Source organism: Lynx canadensis, chromosome D4, assembly GCF_007474595.2.
Source record: "Lynx canadensis isolate LIC74 chromosome D4, mLynCan4.pri.v2, whole genome shotgun sequence".
Classification (NCBI taxonomy): Eukaryota; Metazoa; Chordata; class Mammalia; order Carnivora; family Felidae; genus Lynx; species Lynx canadensis.
Window position 1 is genome coordinate 43253974 of NC_044315.2, and position 21076 is coordinate 43275049.

At 38.7% G+C, this 21076-nt stretch overlaps 1 protein-coding gene across 1 annotated transcript in view; it reads left to right on the top strand.

Moving 5' to 3' along the window:
• ADAMTSL1 (ADAMTS like 1) overlaps positions 1-21076 on the top strand; it is a 379909-nt gene that overhangs the window by 159497 nt on the left and 199336 nt on the right. Inside the window, 4 exon segments of the mRNA XM_032595636.1 lie at positions 9348-9398; positions 13924-14128; positions 15362-15509; positions 18480-18564. Coding sequence (XP_032451527.1) covers positions 9348-9398; positions 13924-14128; positions 15362-15509; positions 18480-18564 — 489 coding nt within the window.

Genomic DNA, 21076 nt, shown 5'->3' on the forward strand with positions numbered 1-21076 from the left:
TATCCTAAAGCAAGCCTGAATATCCATGACATATAGTAACTTGACATTGTGCTGAGGCAGGAATATGAGTCCCCTATACTACTAGACCAACATTTGAGCCTACCTGGCTGCCAGAAGTTCCAGCCCAAGAGAGCTTTGTTGCTCTCTGCTGATGTCTTTTATGCAGTCATTTTTATGAAGTGGTAAAATACTTTGTCTCCTTGCCAAAAGTGGTCTCAAAAAGGAAGTCAAAACTTAACACTTACAATGGAAGGGAAGAGAAAGTGAAGTTAAAATTTTAATGGCTTTTAGCGAAAATTAAGAAGGTTTCTCATTGGTGACTCAGAGCTATGACCTCACTAATCCCCTCATATGCTCTATATGGCGTTCTGGTGGCAGTCTCAATTTGGGCACTTCCAGAAGTCCAGAGGCATGCCCTCCCAGCCCCCATTTGTCCGTGATCTACTGCATGTTTAATTTGTTTTCCACTGCATTCATTTAACACTGTAGTATGAACCTTTTCTCATGTAGCTAAGACACTTAGAATCTAATCAAATGTAAAATCCTCTCCTTTGCCTGCCATGCTATAATCATAGCTTCTGTCATTTTTTAATGCCTCTCTCTGCTGTTGTTTGTTCGTGTGATTTTTTGTATCATCTTTGCCTCCCAGCCGAAGGGTAAAACCCATCATGTGGCCAGAGAGCCTCAAAATGTATGCCTATGGTCCACCAACAACTAAAAAGGCATAGTTTTAGTTCAGCTGATAAGCACCTTATGTTTTCAGAGTGGATTTTAATGTGAATTATGCTACATTTGGTCGTATATATCTCAGTCTATGAGACTGAAAAGACTGTTAATGCTGTCTGGGGGAATTTGTGCAAGACATTGTTTGTGAGAAGATCAGAGAACCACCTTTTCAGATTTTTTCTGGCATGGGCCTCAAGTTTTCCCTCCAAGGCAGTAATGAAGGGGGCTTAAATTGGCAAAGGTTGGAAAAGTGAAAAAAGCCTCACTCATCACACTATCACGGTCACAATCATTAGCAAACAAATCTGTTTCTAGCTGAAACTGCATCCAGATTCCCCCTTCCCTCAAGGAATTCAGAGCAACAGTCCTGAGAAAATGCCCAAACTTGTATGCCCCAAGCAGCAGTTGTTGGTGAGTTCCAGTGGACTTTTTTATCCAGCTCCATTTAATTTGACAGAAAATTGCATAAGTCATCCCTGGCTATCGTTCAAATTGTAAACAAAATCTCAAATGCAACTTTAAAGAAATAATCTGCATCATGAGAGCCATTATGTGTACAGGGCATATAAAAATCTGGTCACACTAACTTCGTGACCAACTAGCCCAATGGCAAAACAGTCTGGTGGTTAAGAGGGGAGCTTTGGAGCAAACGGGTTGGCTTGGGATCCTGGCTGTGCCATTTACTGGTTGAGTAGCCTTTGGACAGTTACTTGTTCTCGCTAAGTCTCAGTGTTTCATCCTATGAAGTGAGGAAAATAATAATACTTACCTCACAGGGTCATCATAAGAAATAAATGTCCTAATACATTTAAAAAGTTTGACTGATACATGTCTGACACATGAGAAGCACTCAAAAATGTTAGTTGCTACAGCTATTATGACTAAGATCATGATTATGATAGTGTTGATGTTACCTCAGAGAGGAATACCTAATCTTCCCAGAAATCAGCTTTCTCCTCCATGAAAGGAGGAGAAATTCTATATAGGTCTAGAAATGTAGTTCTCTGTTATTATAATAGCAAGACGCATAAATTCCTAAAAACTATATCAAAGTAAATCACACTTATCAGATTTTTAAAATACAACAACCATGAGAAATTAAGGTAATTAGCATCTCCACAAATCACAATGTGCAATTGCCTAATAATCCCCACTTACCCACCTGTGACACATTGCTGTTTAATTCAGATAGGATTTATGCCCTGTCTCCAAAAAATGAGAACTTATTGTCAGGACTAGAAAATGGTTCCTTAGTTAGCATTAAAGTATAATGAAATGTTTTTCTAATCTTGGAAGTCTTTTTGTTATTTTGTAAGTGGCAAATCCCATTTCCACTTTCATGTATTATGTATAATGAGGTAAAAAAGCAGAGTTCTGGTTCTTTTTAGGATGCATGGTCAAACCCTTCCCAAGTTTATAGTCATACCACACATCACCAGACCATCAGCTGTAACTCCATTATTGTGGCAGTTCAGTCCTACCCAGTCAGCTCATTATTACTAATAATGATAATCACTTTTCATATTACATTTTATACTTTTTAAAAGCATAAATATTTACGCAATTCTCTTAATTAACTTGTGAGTAACTAGAACAGGTATTATCGTCATCCTCCATTTCAACCTCAACCTATCACTTTGACTTTACTAGCTAGTAACTTCTTTACTTAACTTCTCTAGGTCTGAGTTTTGCCTTCTGTAAAATGAGTATAATATTCCTGTAAGAGAGTAGCTAGGAGCATTAAATGAGGTAATACACATAATGCTCTTAGCAAGGGTCCAAGCACTCAACAAGTCAGCTATCATTATCAAATTGAGAGCCAAATCTGTAAAATGACTTGTTACTTCTATTTGAAGTTTAGAAAGTGCTTTCACATTCATTTTCTCAATTCAGTTTCACATTCCCTGAGAGGATAGCAGGACAGAGATTAGTATCTGTATTTCCAGATAAACAAACTGAAGCCTAAAGAGGTTGAGTGATCCCCGAGTTAGATTGTGAAAAGAAAGCTGGATTATAAATCTAAGTACTTCCAAAGTATCTCCTCGACTGTGTAAACTCAGGTAACCTGATCCTTGAGGCAAGCATTCATCCCACAGAACATCCCCCTTTGTTCTTCGTGATGCCATCAGCATCCTGTAACATCTGGTTTAAGCCCAACATAGACCCCCACAGCAAGTTCAGAACTGACAATCATATGAATACAAAGTTTGCTATGGGTCTGTGAAACGATCACATACTCAGGTCAACCAAACCTCTTTTATATAAGCATAAAGACTGATGTTTACTAAACAGTGACCAATCACTTAGGACAGTACAGGAAGAGATAAACAAAGCCCAGGGAAATATTACTCCCACTTACTTAAAAGTAGTTCAGAGGGGCGCCTGGGTGGCGCAGTCGGTTAAGCGTCCGACTTCAGCCAGGTCACGATCTCGCGGTCCGTGAGTTCGAGCCCCGCGTCAGGCTCTGGGCTGATGGCTCGGAGCCTGGAGCCTGTTTCCGATTCTGTGTCTCCCTCTCTCTCAGCCCCTCCCCCGTTCATGCTCTGTCTCTCTCTGTCCCAAAAATAAATAAACGTTGAAAAAAAAATTAAAAAAAAAAAAAAAAAAAAGTAGTTCAGAAATTGCATTCATTAATGTCAAGAATATTAACCACAGAAATATCAATGAAATACTAATATTTGGGGTCAAATGATCAAAAACTCTCCATTGGTTTTATAGCAGAAAAATGAGTATGTGCCTTAAAAATATTTTCAAACCCAAGTGATGAAACAGGGTTCTTTTGGTGTGGTTCCTAGTAAATGAATGTTGCCTCATGAGCACAATGGTCTAAGAAAAGTGTGAACTATTTGCAGAATATTTTCTCATTTGCTGGATCCCCTGTTTCCTAGGAAAACCCACTATGTTTTATGAAGTCATCAAACATCAGAGTAGGAAAGATTTTGAGATGATCACCTACTTCAGTGGTTTTCAATCTGTGGTCCATAGAGCGGCAAGCTCTACCTTTAGCAGCCACTAAGAAGAGGGCAGGTAAGATAGAGCTCCATGAGATGGGTTACTTCATCTTAAAACCCCTGATTTCATCCAGTTAGATCTTGCAGAGGTCCCAATGTAAAGCACTCAAGAGCATACAGAAAGACAGTGAGAGAAAAGAGAACTGACTGTCCATCTCCCAGCTCCTCAGGGGTCCTTTTCCTTAGTGTACCATGATCCTTTGTGCTCTACCACTCATGAAAAAGTGAATGCCTGTGTCTTTGCCAACTTTTGTTACTTCTCCCCTCCCCCATTCTAAACTGTTGCTTAGGAAGAGACTGGTTTCTGTTGCTCCAGGGTTGTCGAGAGGTGATGAAATACTCCCTTTTGTGCCAGAGCTCCCTCCACCACCCACAATTTCATTCATTTTTTTTAATTGACTGTCTGACTTGTACCAGGTTCTATGCCTGGTACCATGACAAAGGCAAAGAAAAATCAACTAGAATCTGGGCCCCAACATTGCCCAGACAGAGTTGTACAGTTACAAAGCAGCATGGCATCTGGAAGACACATGAGACAGGACAAAGAAGATTTTTCAGAGCTGTCATGGCTATTTCTGGGAGATAACTAATGGAAGAGATGCAGAGTTTGGCCAAGCAGGCTAGAAGCACAGGTGTCATTACACTGTCCTTTCTGTGCTTCAGATCACCTGATAGCCAGCAGCCTTCCTTAACTGCCAAACCCCCCTCCGAAACAGTCCGTTCCCTCCCACAGATGCCAGAGCTAGCAGAAGGCAAGGAGTGGGACTAAACATGTGCACAGTGAATGGCAGTTTGTTGGAGAGTTTCTTTGACCTTGTTTTGTTTGTTTGCTTTCATTCTGGATGGTACTGCTTGGCTTTGTGTCTGCATACCAACAGCATGACTTCATCCAGTGAATATTCACTAACTGCCCCTGCACAGGGCATGGTGTTAAGAGATCCAGTAAAGAACCGACATGGATTCTGTCCCATGGTTTTAAACTAAAGAAAACTTACACATATTAGAACTTAGTAGATAGTTAAAAGCAATGAGTGGAGTTAGTGTGATGGGTATTTAGAAGAGGAAGAAGGAATTTCTGCCAGATGTTGAGAGGGAAATTGAGGACAGGCTTTAGAAGAGGTAACACTTGACTCAGAAATTTCACTGGCCATTATGGAGCCACTTATGACTTTAGAGATGGAAAGCAAAATACCGATTACTGTGATAGCAGCGAGCAGGCCGGGTTGGGGGAGGCAATGCCTGCAGGCAGAGATCTGTTAGCTGACTGCTGCAAAAGGACCCAAACTTGTGTCACCAGGAGATGTGCTTGGCAGACATCACAACCGGCAGAGCTAACTGCCGTTAGGGAGCATGGGAATAAGAAGCAACAAAGATGTCCCATAGTGTCTAACCTGAGTGGATGGGAGAATGGTAGTGCTCTGAACAGTCACGGTGATCACAGGAGAAGAAGCATTTTGCAGGGGAGGGTAATGAACTGTCCAGACACAATGAGCTCCACAAACCTAGAGCACATCCAGCCGTCAGGAAGTTAGGCTCTGCAGCTCCAGAGGAGAAGCAAGAGGTCCTTAGAGATTCACAGAAAGGGACACTTAAAACCATGAAAAGGGCTTGTTATGGTTCATTTCCATTATAAAAAAAAACACAGAACTCCACAAATTAGGCTCCCATAGAATTAACTCTATTAGGATTTTTCCTGAAGAGAGGTTTACTAAATAAATGAGCCTGAATAGAGATTGATGTTTAAAAGTCATTTAAAGTCAGGTATATTGTTCTAAAGTAGCTTCTGAAATTTCAGAGCAGACTCAATAATCTTTAAATGCCACTTAGGATTTGAGGTGATGGCCTCATTTCATCTGCTCATAATTTATTTTTAAATGTCTCTCTTTTATTTTCTCAGACTTGTATTTTGTCTTACTTGAATATTCTAATTCCTGTGACTGTACATTATAGGAAACTTGGAAAACAGAAAAATATCAAACTACAATGGCAAGGGGCACCTGGGTGGCTCAGTCAGTTAAGCATCCAGCTTCAGCTCAGGTTATGATCTCACAGTTTGTGAGTTCAAGCCCTGCATCAGGCTCTGTGCTGACAGCTCAGAGCCTGGTACCTGCTTCAGATTCTGTGTCTCCCTCTCTCTCTCTCTCTCTCTCTCTCTCTCTCTGCTCCTCCCCCACTGTGCTCTTTCTCTCTCAAATATAAATAAATAAACATTTAAAAGATATATGAAGGCAAAATTGCATAATCCAAACACCAGGAACTAACAACTCTTTTTGGTCTTTTTAATATATTTCTATATACATATGTATATGGGTCATATATGTGTCTATATATAGACACACATATATGAACTATAAAAATGATTAAATAGATATACAAACCCATGAATTTTCTCAGTATTGTGGTTCACATGGTATGTTCTACTTTGCATTGAAATTTTTTCAGTTGACAATGTCTGTGTCATTAAAAATGGTTCAAAAGGCTTTATGTTTATGATGGCATAATATTTTTGTTACATGAGCCTGTCTTAAAATTGAGGCATTCTCCTATCATGGAACAGTTCCTCAAGGTGTGTACTTTGAGAGGATGAGGTACCATGGCTTTTTCCTTCTTACACTACATGAGTCCGGAATGACATTATCCTCATCTTCTCATTTCCCCCCCATGACCCCTGATGTCAGGGAGTCTGATAGAGTCAGGTAACTGCTGGGTGTAAGAAGTGCACGAGTGATCAGAATAGTTAAGGCAATGGAGAATGAGTGCTTTTACCCAAAAACGGACTGCTTTTTACAGCTTCCCTTTCTGATAATGTTTTAAAATTATTTTTGCCTCCTTCACCACTCTCCACATATTCAGATACATGTCTGAATACAAACACACATGCACAAACACACACACACACACACACACACACACCAAGCCCTAAACGTAGCAAGAGCTTTTTAAAATCCCAAAATGGCATCCTTTTTCGTCATTCTTCAATATGTACACTTTGCCTAAGAAAAAGACCAAGTGTCCTAAGCAATAGGTAAGCAATAGGAAGTTACGTCTAGGCCACAGTGCCTACCCTTCTGTGACAGTGTGGTGAAAGGCCAGGGCCATGACATGAACCCCTAGAGAGAGCAGAGCCCATGCACATGAACATGCATTAACAAGACTGGACAGAGCACCATTGTTTTGATATCTTTCTGTTTTCACAGGTGCCATAGAGTGATTTTATGAGTCTTCACCATGACCCATGCCATAGAAAGACAAATATAGCTATAGTTTTGCTGAATCCAGGTTTAGAGCTCCTTGTTCAAACAAAAACACAATTTCTAAATCAGTCCAAAGCAAAGCCCAACATCTTGAATTCTATACACACCCCCTTTTCTTCCCCCTTCTTCTCTTCTAGCCTGTTTTCTTCAATATCACTGCCTCCATTTTAAATATCATCAGCTGATAAATCAATTGGCAGACATCTGCAGCAGTTCATTCTAATATTGAGGATAACAAACCATAGCTATAAATTTTTTGGAAGAGAAGGCAACGAACTGCATCTTTGCACTTAGAAGGTGCTATAGGCATGAGTAAAGATACTAGGGTTAGCTCAAATATAACTGCAAAGTCTATTTCAATAATTTCTTAATTAACTACTATTAGATGCATATCCAGAGTTATTAGAACTTTGGAAGGTTGGAATTCTTTAAAAGACAGCTCTTTTAGAAAGAAAATTTCCTCAATGACTAGACATAAGAACTATTGGAAAGAGATCAACATGATTATAATAAAAGAGAGAAAGAGACGATTAGTCTTTCCCATCCAATTGTCTGTCAGAAGAAGGCAGAAAAGAATAGGAAGTTTCTCTAACTTAGAAAAACAGGGAGAAAAGTTTAATCTTAGTACTCATTCCATTTTTCTGTTAGAGCCAAGGTATTTTTTCCTTCCTCAAATGCAGCATCCATCTTCACGAATATTGTTACTGTAGACCAGTGCACATCCATACACCATGAAAATTTAATCCTACAAATGAGTACAAAAACTTCAGTCATACAAATGAAGATAGAAAATTTAGTCACATAAGATAAACAAGTAAACTAGTACACCAATGGTTGTCTATTCTGGAAATAGAAATCTATCTTTTATAGCTTTGTTTCCCATGTTCTTTTAGATTTAATTTCCCTCATGTATCCTCTTACCTCTCAGTAATTTCTTCAGAAACTACCTTTATCACTCCCTCTTTCCTCCTTATTTATGATGATCTCCAGGCAGTGCTATTTTTCATCTTTGTGATCCATAGTATACCGAGCTCACCCATTTTATCCAAAAGCTTAGATTTGCTAGCCCTCTAAAATGAACATATTATGTCGTCCTAATCAGAGAATGAGATTGAAACATAAGCCTTAACTTATTTAAATATAAATATCAACATTTATATTGAATATGGATATATAAATATATACCCATCCATCTATCCCGGGGATACATAGAGAATACATGAGTTCCTTCAGTACTCAAAAGAGAGACTTCCTATCATTTGTCCGTTGTGGAATAAGTGTCTTCTGCTCATGCCCTACCATGTTTTGTCCTGGGGTGACAGCTGTGTACTGAGCTCTCTATGTCTCCCCCTCTTGATAGAGGGTCTGTTATACTAGCCCTTTTATCTAACACCAATTAATCATAAATCTTCCACAAACCAGGGGATTCTGCAAGAAAGTCTTGCCAATGGGAAGCTTTAGTTGAAATCAGTGAGGTAGTTTAGTGTAGTTTATTAGAGTCCATAAGGCCTCTAGGGACTTCCACACAGCCTATAATATCATTTCTTGTGAATCCATTAGCCATACAGCCTATAATGTCATTTCTTATGGCTCCTTTGGCTCTATCTCTGAATCTCACATGTTTCCCATGACACTAGATATACTAACAACAGTCATGACCATCACAACCATGACTGTAATAGCAGTTAACACAATATCACATTTTTATAGAACACAAAAAAGATCTTTCCTATTTCTTATCTCATTTTAACTGCTCTTCCTTTGTTTCTGTAGGAAACTTGCTTTTGTTGGTAGCTGCCCACCGTATTCACTAGTTGACTGCTTTCCAAGATAATTCATTAAAATCTTTAGATATGCTGAGAGAAAAAACCTATTTGATAATGCACATTACAGAGTATTGTTGATTCCCAGGTATATACTCTTATACATAGCTCTCTCTTTCATCAGGAGTGAGACAGTAACTATAATTGCTTGGTGAGCATCTGGAAGTAACATTAATAATGATAATAATGACCTCATAGGATGTATAATTTGGGGGATTAAAGAACATTTATAAGCTTATTGTGTCACAGTTAATGATGAGGTGCCAAGTTTTCTTGCCACCACCCTTTCCAGTGGTATTTCCTGCTTGGATCAGAGAACTAATTATAGTAAACGGTGCCCTTGCAAAGAACTTGCCCCATCCTCAAACACGTGCCAGCATAAAGATACTGAATTGTTTTAGTGTTGTTTGCAGAGACAATTTACTAATGTTGTTTTGCATTTGTCTAACAAAATTTGTATAATGTAATCATTTAGTGTTTATTTTATTGTGTGTACCTTCTACTCAGAGGGTTGGCATTATTGTTCCTAACAGTGACGGATACAAGCAGATCATGCCTTATGACCTCTACCATCCCCTTCCTCGGTACGTAAATCAACCATCCTGATGCTAGAATTAGTAAATCAGCCTCTGCTTCTTTTATATATCTATGTAGATATAGATTTTGTGCGTTTTTTTTCTGTAAAAGTAAGATGGTAGATAGTATAGTTGGCAATCCATCCTGAGTTCTGCTTCTGAATAATACTGGGTTGCTCGGACTGTGAGCTTGTCATTCAAAAAAAAAAATTTTTTTTTAAGATAGGATCCTATTACATTGAGGTGGACACAGTAATTCACTCTTATTAGATAGAGTGTATGGGTTATGTTGTGTCTTTCTTTCACTCCCTTTGTCCTCTTTTGTTTCCCTGCAAAAGGACCCCAGTCATTAAAGCGCTATTGCTAACTGTTAAGCAAACACTGCCTGAAGTATTATCACAGTACCACAAATGTGGGATTCCAGATGTGCTATTACTCTACATAAGGGCTTTAAATATCCTCTTTTTTGTTCCAAAGAAATTATAGTTGTGTACAAAAAGGTGATGTTTTCCTATCTTTATTGTTCAGAACATTTAGGGGACATTTTTTTTTTTCTAAAACATAAAATTCCACGGGCTGTGTTTCTTTTTTAAAGTACAATATATTCTTTAACTAGAAAAAATAATGAAAGTGACTGAAGAAGTTTTAAGAGAACTTGTTCTTTATTAATATATTCATAAGAAAACTGGAGAAGCTGAAAAATATTCTAGCTACTGAGTGTATGGTCTGCCACATTGGAAACAGCTCCCCAGACAGAAGAAATTAGAATCGTGCTTGAAGTGACCCCTGAGCTAAGAGAGGCCTTTGCTCTATTCTCTTTGCTCACTTGGACTCCAGGGCACCAGCTGCTAGTTAGAACCCAGAGTTTAAATCCAATCGCGAGTAGTTTTCTCAATCTCAAACTAATGAAAGCCCAGAAAACAATTCTGAACTATAAAATAAAACAAAGTTTGATTGAAAATCTCCAAATACTTAATGAAATGGAATCCAAATAGGGGCTCTTGAGGTCATTTAGTTCAGCTCCCCAGAGATGCTTCCCAGTCCCATTCCTTCCCTGCAACCACACCCATATACCCAACATTTGTAAACATATGTATTTATACAAATATGTGTATATGGGTATTTAGTGAATATGTATTCCCACATGGGTATATGGATATACATATATTTATAAAATACATATATACCAGTGAAAGCTGTCATCCAGCCTCTACTTAAATACTTCCAGTGCCTGGCAGAGAACTTGATTTTCACCATCCTAATGGTTGCATATAGAGAGGGACATCGGATTTGTACTCTATATAGCTGTTTGGGTTTTTTTAAGCTCTTCCACTAAGGGGTTACCTCGTTAGTCAGCTACCCTCCTGCTTTTCTATGACTATATTGATAAAGCTGATAAATGACTATAGAATGCTATATAAATGACTATATAAATGCTATATAAATGACTATATCATTTTGCTGTTTTGATCCAGAACCAGAGTAATATAGTAAATGCTTCTTGGGGAAAAAAGTGGAGTGAAAATATAAAGAGATTAATTTTACTGATCCAAGATTTCATTTGACTTCAGTTTCTGTATCTCTAAAATAGGACACACGTATTTGTTTGTGTGAAGACCAAATATTTTACAATAAAAGCAAAGTTGGTGTCAGGAGTGAGCAACATCAAGGCTATGTTTTTCTTGTAATGGCACTCCTACGTTTCTTTCATGTCTATGATCTCTCTTGTTTATATTTCTCTGGTATAACTAATGCCTGTCTTAGGTTAAACTTCATTTCTTATATACTCTAATTTCCCCCCAAATGCTAGAAGCCCAGTATTCTCAATGACAGATTGAAATGAGCCTCCTTAATGCCATCCTGTGTCCACACTGGCCTATCCATGCATCACAATGAGAAAGGATAATTATCAAATAAACACTATATTTCTTGCACTTCTGTTACTGAGCTATTTCTAAAGTTAGATATTCTGCTTAGTTGATAAAGTCTTAGTAAATGGAAGCAATTTCTACAAATATGTTCTTATAAGAAGTATTGAGTCTCAAAAAAAACCCCAAAGTTGAGAACTAGGGCTCAAAAATGATTCTCAGGTGGCAGCTACATTCTGATCAAGGCAGAAGGCTTTCCTTATTGAAATTATTTAAATGGGCTTTAGTCCACAAGTGTAGATACAAGGCACAGTTAGTGAGTCTTCCAATTTTTTTTCTTGCCTTCAGTCTTTGACTGAAACACATACCTAAATGTAATGTAAGAATGTAGTCTGATGAATTATCTTTAATTCATAATTAATATATATATATATGTTTTCTACATCACTCTGAATTTTGAGAATTTCTTAAACACACTATGTATTTAAAAAATTAAAAGCCATCGGAATTAAAATATGTGATATGTGAACCCATTTAGTATTCTTCCAGGACGAGATTCTTGGATATGCTTTTTTTTCCCCAAGTACTTACTGGTCCCTGTTTAAAGATATTCTAACTGATGTCTTCTTTCAGCTTTTATTATACTTTCTTTAAAGCACTCAGACATGTTTTGCCTTGAAATTCCACATAACCCTATTATTATGTCAGGATTCACACAACAATTTTTCATTATATAGAACTATAGTCATATGGTGGACCCATACTATAAATTCTTAGAATAATATTAGCATCATTTGTCTTTCTGTGATCACTGGCATTGAAAAGGATACTTATTACTGTTTATGAACTTACACTATGGGTCAGGTCCAAATGTTGAGACAGAAATTAATCACTCTCACTTTAGAAGGGTCAAGGTTAGGGACATTAGAGTACCAATTAGAAAGTGTGCTCTTTTTATGGAATCTTAATGTTCTAAGAGATTAAATGTACATTCAAAAACATATTCCCGCTTCACTGTCCGATCAAATGTAATGTGAATATGTACTTATATATTCAGCCTAATTTCATTCTGAATCAGACCTGTTATCCATATCCAGAGGGAAGCTCTCCAGAGATTTACATGGATAAATGAGAATTGGTCTTACCCTTTTAGAAGAGAGACCCTCTACAGAGCTGCTTCATTTTCTTGAAAGGGACCAGAAAGTCTCCTAAGGGCTAAACAGAGGGCCTCAGTTTCCCCGTAATAGCATTTGCTTTTGTGTCTCCTGGGGAAATATGCATAGGAAAATATTGTACTTGGCAGCATGTTTAGGCTGTTGGCAATAGAGATAACAGTTGTTTCCTAGACTCAAACAGTGCAAAGAAAATGTGGAGGAAAATTCTGTTAACTGGGAAACATACATTATCCAGGCTCATACAGAAGAGCATTCAGGTTCCCAATATGCATGAATCCTACTTATAAAATAATTGATGTCTCCATGGTATGCTTGTGCAGTGTTTTTAAATTTAACTTTTCAAGTAGATCAACTTGATGACATTTTGTTTTTCTCTCATTAAAACTATATCTCTCATAATTCTAAGGGAAATCTTAAAATTCCTTAGCAATCCTCATCAACAAGCAGAATATATGTAAGAAAGACAAGCTCGGTCCCAATGTTTCCATTTTTCAAAATTCTATATTCTGTAAATGGGACAAAGATCTCTCTCTGCATCTAGTACCAAATGCAGCAGAGCTATGCAGAGATCTAAAAAGCAATGGAATTCTCTTAAATGTTATTGATAATATTGTTCTTTTCTCCCTTACTAAACTGTATCTTTAGATTCCAGTGCCATCAGCCTTCCAAACAAAACAAAACTTCTTCACAATTCCAAGAGTTATTTATTAGGGGAATGTTAACTGCCAGTATTCCTCAACAGTTAGGGAACAAGAAGATTACATTATCACCTTTGCTCCTTAGTGTATTGATGGCGTAGCTTGAACATCGGAATTGTGCTGAATCCATGTAGTCCCAAAGCTGATGATTGTAGAAGCAAGGGACGGAGTGTCTTTGGTTTGCCTTGATCTTTCATGAGCTTCTCGTACACAAGTATCCAGAAGCTAAGTAAGAAAGTATTGCATTGAAAATAGAAAGTATCAGCCCAGGTGCAAATTATTCCTGTTAATTGAGTAAACAGTTTTGGTCTTAACGAAGATATTTAAATGGGATTTAGTAAATATATATATATATATATATATATATATATATATATATATATATATCATGGTAAAATATATAACAGTATATATATGCAGAATATATATTTATAAAATATAAACTAATATAAATATTATACACAGAACATATATTCGAACTACAAGGAGAAGGACTGAATAGCCCCCGTTAGAGTAGGTTAGAGACAGCACAGATATCCCTGTGGACACCTCTCCAAACAGTATTTCTTACATTATGTAGAGCTTCAAGGTTTACAAAGCACTGTTGCCAACATTGAATCCTTCTCTCTTACTCATCAGATTTTAGGCATTAGATGGCTCTCAGTCCTCTTGACCATAGCCTCTCAGAACCTGATTGCCTCAGTAGGCACTGGGAACGGGGTTGGTCGGAAAGGTCACTGAGGAGGTTCGGCAATGTGCATGTCTGCCCTGATGACTCCCCTTGCTTCTGTAGGTGGGAGGCCACCCCGTGGACCGCGTGCTCCTCCTCGTGTGGGGGGGGCATCCAGAGCCGGGCAGTTTCCTGTGTGGAGGAGGACATCCAGGGGCATGTCACCTCAGTGGAAGAGTGGAAATGCATGTACACCCCTAAGATGCCCATCGTGCAGCCCTGCAACATTTTTGACTGTCCTAAATGGCTGGCACAGGAGTGGTCTCCGGTAACTGTGCCCTCTTTCTTTGTTCGTTAGGAGAGTAAGTCCACTCTTCCCTCTCATCGTCATGACCCCACCAGCTACCCTGTGCAGCTCCCCACTTCTCTTGAGGTGTCTAGAAGCCCACCAGTTTAGCCCTGATGTAGGCACGCCCCAAATCTAGCACAGCCAAAAGTAAATGAGTAAATATGTATAGCTCCTTCAAGTTACTTCCAGAAGCCTCTGTCGCTCATAACGTTCCCTCAAGTGGCAAGGAGAGACAAATGTCTGTCAAGAGCAGCTGAGGCCAAGTGACTGATCCTGAGTCTCTAGAAGCTGCTCGGATGATAGAGCTCAGTAGACCACAGTTTGGTTTTATTTTGTATTTCTTGTGCTTTGTCTATATCCAAAAAGGGTATGAGTGGATTTAAATTAAAATTATGTGTATTATTCATTGAAAAGAAAGATGAAATGGAAATGGCAAAATAATCAGAATGGGGATGAAGTAGGATAATTAAAACCAGAACATTCTAGAACATTAGGGAAACTGTTGCAGCAGCCTAAATAAAACATTACTTGAGGTTTCATGGCTGCTAATGCAAAGGGTTGAAATAGCAAAAGAGATAGAAAGATAAGGAGATAAGCCACTGTGCCCTCAGCCACACAGATGGCACTTCACTTCACTACGTGGCTTTGTGGCAGCAGGATCAGCGCTTGGACATTTCTCTGTGTCTAGACTTGCTCCCAGGTGTCTGGAACCACTGGAGGTGCCATCTACATCTGGCTGTTGAATCAACTCCCTTGAACAGTTTTGACTGTGTCATATAATCAATTGGATCAGCCATGCTGCAATAATACGTGTCAACTATGATGGCTGTTCAAAAAAATGTCAATGTCCATGTGGGAGCTAGCAAAATGACTCAATAAAATTAAAATGCAGTGTTAGCAATCAAAATTGAGCACACGCTACAGTTTCTTTTCTCCTTCTTTTCACTACTTGGTTTGGGACTCGGCACACACTGGGTGCTTTCAGGAATGCTACCTAACTCATCTAAATCTAAGAATTGAAAGTGATTTAATTTTCAGCCACCTTCACCCTAAGTAGCCAAAAATAACAAAGATTCCATGAATGGTAAGAAATGGTACAAATCCACCAGGAGTCCTTATATAAAAGCAGCCCTTTAAAGTCTCAGGTGAGAGATGAGGCAAAGTGAACAAGGCTTTGCTATGAGTCTCCTCTGTCTTGCCTTCTCCTTCCAGTGCACGGTGACATGCGGCCAGGGCCTCAGGTATCGGGTGGTCCTCTGCATCGACCATCGTGGAATGCATACAGGAGGTTGTAGCCCCAAAACCAAGCCCCACATAAAAGAGGAATGCATCATACCCACTCCCTGCTATAAACCCAAAGGTAACTCCACAGGTGCTCGCTTACCAGCCTTTTCATTGTTATGTGCATTCAGGGACTGTTTGAAACTCCTTGGAATATTTTTAAGGATCCCAAGGTTCTTGGAAACTATATTGTGTAGCTTAGACTCTACTAAATGGACTTAACTCTTTCTAAAAAATCTTTCAAATAATTTTGATTGCAAATTGTTGTTTAAGTACTACTTATTTACATAATTCTCTCCTGGATCATAAAGCTGTTTGAAGGCCATTGCTGAAAAGTAGCAGATATATCTGCTTAGAGGGAGATACTATAGAGACATTGGAGACATGTATAAGTGATTTACTATCCACATGTCTTGCTGTTGAAAACAATGCAGTGAATCCGAAAGTGTCTCCTTTTTTTTTTTTTTTTTCAACATTTATTTATTTTTGGGACAGAGAGAGACAGAGCATGAACGGGGGAGGGGCAGAGAGAGGGAGACACAGAATCGGAAACAGGCTCCAGGCTCTGAGCCATCAGCCCAGAGCCTGACGCGGGGCTCGAACTCCCGGACCGCGAGATCGTGACCTGGCTGAAGTCGGACGCTTAACCGACTGCGCCACCCAGGCGCCCCCCGAAAGTGTCTCCTTTGCTAAGCGTGAAATACATTGGGAAGCTTCATACTGAAGAAACATACTGATGAAACAGAAAGGTGTTGCTTATTATACTGAGAATTAAAACATTAATATGAGACCAGAAGCCAGAATCTTAACTTAAAATGGAAATACGGAATAAATCAGAATTCAACAGATACTACATGTAATTTATAAAAAGCAATTTTGTAAAAAGTTCTACTTAGCGAGCAAGATTTATTATAATTATACAGGGTCTCTCAGATTAGCATGCCCACTAATCTGACCTCTTTGCTGATATTGATATAGTCTGAGTCAAGGAAAAAGAAAATGCCAAAGTCACAAACCAATTCAGAAGTAAAGAACTCCTTGTGATAAACTACCTCCTATTATTGATATTAAATATGGTTCCCGAGAGCCAGGGTGGCTCAGTTGGTTGAGTGCCCAGCTTCGGCTCAGGTCATGATCTCGCAGTTGACAAGTTTGAGCCCCGCGTCGGGCTCTGTACTGACAGCTGGGAGCCTGGAGCCTGCTTCAGATTCTGTGTCTCCGTCTCTTTCTGCCCCTACCCTGCTCATGCTCTGTCTCTCTCTGTCTCAAAACTAAAACATTTTTAAAAATTTAAAAAATAAATATGATTCCCATTTGCTTCTGAATTTATTTCTCTAAAGATTACATTTCTCTGAAAATCAGCCACAGCATAGCTCTTTATTCTGCTGTCTGTAGGTTGCCCTTGTTGGGGGTGAATGGCATCATGAAATCTAAATGATATAATGGAAATAAACAAACCCAAAATACCAGAAATCCTGATTCACTTTAATAGCTACATCTCTCTCTAAACCTCAGTTTCTTCATCTGTAAAATGGGGCTAATAATAGTAACTACCTCAGAGATGATGTATTAAAGGAGATACAGTGCAAACAGGGTGCTTAGCTCACTGCCTGGAATATAGCAAGTTTGTCCTAAATGTTATCTTCAACTCCTGACTATCATCAGCATCCTTAAATACGGGAGGAAGAGCCCCCGGTACATCTTATGGGATCCACTTCAAATAGACAATTTATTGTATTGTAGGCCTGCTAATATTACCAAGCTTAATGCTCCCTTACTGCGACAGAGCAATGGCTCACACTGTCAGATAAGGAGTCACTGACTGCGTCACTTAGTTGGAGAGGTGAGCTAGTTGTAAAATGACGTCTGCACAGGTACCCTGTTAGCGTGTCTAAATGATAGCACATCCTTCTGGCCTCAGCAGCTTCATATTTCTCTTCGCACTTTGATTTCTGACTATAAACAATCGCTGCACATAGAGCACCAGACGTGATGCCCCCCCCCCCACTTAAAATAGTCAATTATTTGTTAGCTCTATCTTTACCAAGCCACTTCAGAGAAAGAAAAGCAGTTTGTGGTTAACTACCAAGAATAAAATCTGGATTTTCACAACTACGTAGTGAGTCTGGCTCTCTAAACATCATGAAAATGCTGTATAATTCTGTGGTGTATGCATATAGAGACATATTTCTTTCATCTTTACAATTATATGTCATAAAATGGTGATAGAGCTTCACTGGCTCATACTATAAAGGCAAGTATGCCTATAAACGATCCTAATAAATATGTCAGAATGGGAATCTTGGCAGTGACTTCTGTAGGAGCAGTTATGACCTCCCTCTTTCTTTTTCTCCTTCACGTTTTTTCCCCCTGCCCAGGAAGTAGTTAGGAAGCTTGTCCTGAATTGTATGGCCAACGTAAGATAAATAGGTAAAACAGTCCAATTATGGGTTGTGGACCCTAAGTTACTCATATTCCAGTTGTCAGTGAGCGTTAGGGTGGTGCTGAATGAGTCAGATATGGAAGGCAATGTTTTGTGAATTTCAGAGTGGCATTTTTGTTTGTTTTTGACAACATGGCATAGATCACACTTTGCCAAAAGGAAAAGGAGAAAGAGGTCAGGATTTATTAAAGTATTGCAGTATAATTTATTGTACTTTGTGTTTGCCTTAAAAAATAAATATCACTCTATCTTTTTGACAGGAAATAGTGAAAAGATACTTTGATGACTCTTCATACACATACTGAGCCAGCGTTCCTAGAGTTACGACTTTCATGATTAAAAGACTTTTCCTTTGCTCTTCAGCATAATGAGAGGGAAGCATATATGCACAAAGACTAGTAATACTAAACATTTAAAAATATTCTCTTTTCTTCATATAACCATCATCAGTAGCAGAAATTTACCAAAAAACTTATTATTTGCAGCTACCCATATAGTTTCTAGGTAGTGCAAAATCAGGAACTGGTGAAGACATAAAGGAAGCTCCCTAAAATTCCAAAATGGTTCTAACCTCTTCTCTCTTATGTGCATGCACTTAATTCTCAGAGAAACTTCCGGTAGAGGCCAAGCTGCCATGGTACAAGCAAGCTCAAGAGCTAGAAGAAGGAGCTGCCGTGTCAGAAGAGCCCTCGTAAGTGTTAAAACCACAAGGTGTTTTGCTTTTGAAGCTGATTGGTTTAAAGAAAGAGGGGTCTCATTGACTGTGGCTTCCTTGGGTTCTGAGCGAGCTGTCACCCTCTCACCAAGGGTTGAAATGAGCCTTTGGGCTGTCACATTGGAGATTTATCAGTTTCAAAGCGTGTCTCAAAACATAAGATTGCATGGTTGCTCTCTAAATACTTTTCAATTTTGAAGGAAATGAAGGGGTAGTGCCCATCCTCTTCTCCAAAATCTGACCTCCTCTTTTCCAAGAGGCTAAAGGTGAGAAGGCCCAGGCTGCCTCTGATGATGTAACATAGATTGGATGTGAAAGTCTGGGCAGCTTTTCACATGTCTTATACCCCAGCTGTGCAATATAGCCACCCACAAAAGGTAAAGCATAGGTAAAATATATTTGAGGACAAAAGAAGTATATTAGCTTTTCTTTTCCCTATCTTGCTGTGATCGGGATCACATGGATACCAGTCTTTGCCCTACTTGATCATGGTTCCTTACCTGCCCAGTTTTATCAAGGCCATGAAATTTGCAAGACCACCAGGCAAAGAGTTTTCAGATGTTTCAGAAGAGGAAACAATAAGAAAGACAAACATTGACTGACCGATTGATGGGATGATTAAAGTTATACGTTGATTGTACTAGAAAGCACTAGGTATATCTGCTGCATCATTTTTTAAAATAAGGGAAAGCACTTTAGTGATGTATTTCATTTATGATCAAAGCACTTTCTCAGAGTGATGATTTTCTCGATTAATTTATTTCATATAAACCCTAGGCTCTGTGCATAAGACATGTTACCCACCGTCCAGGAGCTCACAGTATAGCATGTAGGATATGAAGGGTTTTCAAATTCAACATACAGTTTAAATTTTACCAGAGAGGAACACCTGAGTGGTTCGGTCGGTTAAGCATCTGACTCTTGGTTTCAGATCAGACCAGGTCTCATGGTTCATGAGTTCGAGCCCAGCATCAGGTGCTGTGCTGCCAGTGCAGAGCCGACTTGGGATTCTCTCTCTCCCTCTTTCTGCCCCTCCCTCTCTCTCTTTCTTTCTCTCTCAAAATTACTAAATAAACTTTTAAAAAATAAAGTAAATTTTACCAGAGAAATAAATCAGCACTGTAATCTATGTATCCGAAAGCAATTTAGAATTTTCTCAGATTCATCCCGTTCGAACCTAAATCTGATATGGTGTGCCAGACCATGAATTGTGCTCCTGAATCACACCCTAAACAGCAAAGGATTGAAGAAGAATTTCAAAACACAGATTGGTACAACCAAAGTTGATTTGTAAAGAAATGAAATTTGGTTTTCAGTCACGTGGTTTCACATTAGGCTATACATTTCGTACTTTAAAGGACAGTAAGCAAAATATAAATTACCTTTGTACTATAAAGTTACTACTAGCACCTTTTTTTTAATGTTTATTTATTTTTGAGAGAGAGAGAGAGCAAGAGAAAGAGCAGAGGAGGGGCAGAGAGAGGGAGACAGAGGATCTGAAGCAGGCTTCACGCTGCAGCAGAGAGCCTGATGCTGGGCTTGAACTCACGAACTGAGAGATCAGGACCTGAGGTGGAGACAGACGCTTAACTGACTGAGCCACCCAGATGCCCCACTGCAGCACCTTTTTCCACTTCTTTGAGAAGTGACTTTTTTAACCATTGCAGAACTTTGGAGAGAAGGCGATGTTTAAAGATCACAGTGCAACCTTTACGTGGATATATGAAGGCTTAAAACTTTCTGTTTCTCTCCTGCCAATACCTGGCCGGACAGGCCTTCGTGCTGCTGGAGAGGAAGTAAGCAATTTATTTTAGAGGGGGATTAACTCTTTATCCACTAAGGTCCTATTTAAGACACAGAAAGATGCCACTCCATATATACATTCTTAGGTGAGATACGCTTAAAACCAGACATGTACTATTCTACTTAAATAAACTGCTCGCCTGTACATAATATTTTGTCTTTTGGTCTAAAGCATAATCCTATATACAGTACTGCATTATAACCGAAGTTAGGTAATATAATAAAGTTGAAATTAAATCAAAACATCTTACATCAATAATATAACATCTTTCCCATTATTAGATACCTCTTAGATGAAAGTGGTAAGTGGAGCTTAATGCCTGTGCAGAAGGATTACATAGACTTATGGTCAACCATGTTTTGTAATGAGTGTTTTCCAGGGAAGGTCTGATTAAGATGCATCATGTTGAACTTTAATCTTAATAAAATCCCTAAAGTAGTTAACCACATAGTTTTCACCGTTGAAACTATAGCCATATATTAGATTATTAAATTTTACTCTTGGTGTAATGGAATTGCCATCTTGGCATGATTAATCTGAATTGAAGTAGATTGTAATTGGAGCGCCAGTGCTGGGGAAAGGAAATGTATACTGTTGTGCTCAGAACAATAATTACTTTTATACCAAAATGAAATAAATGACAGGTGTAGAATAATGTAATGAAAGGTATCCGGTTTCCACATC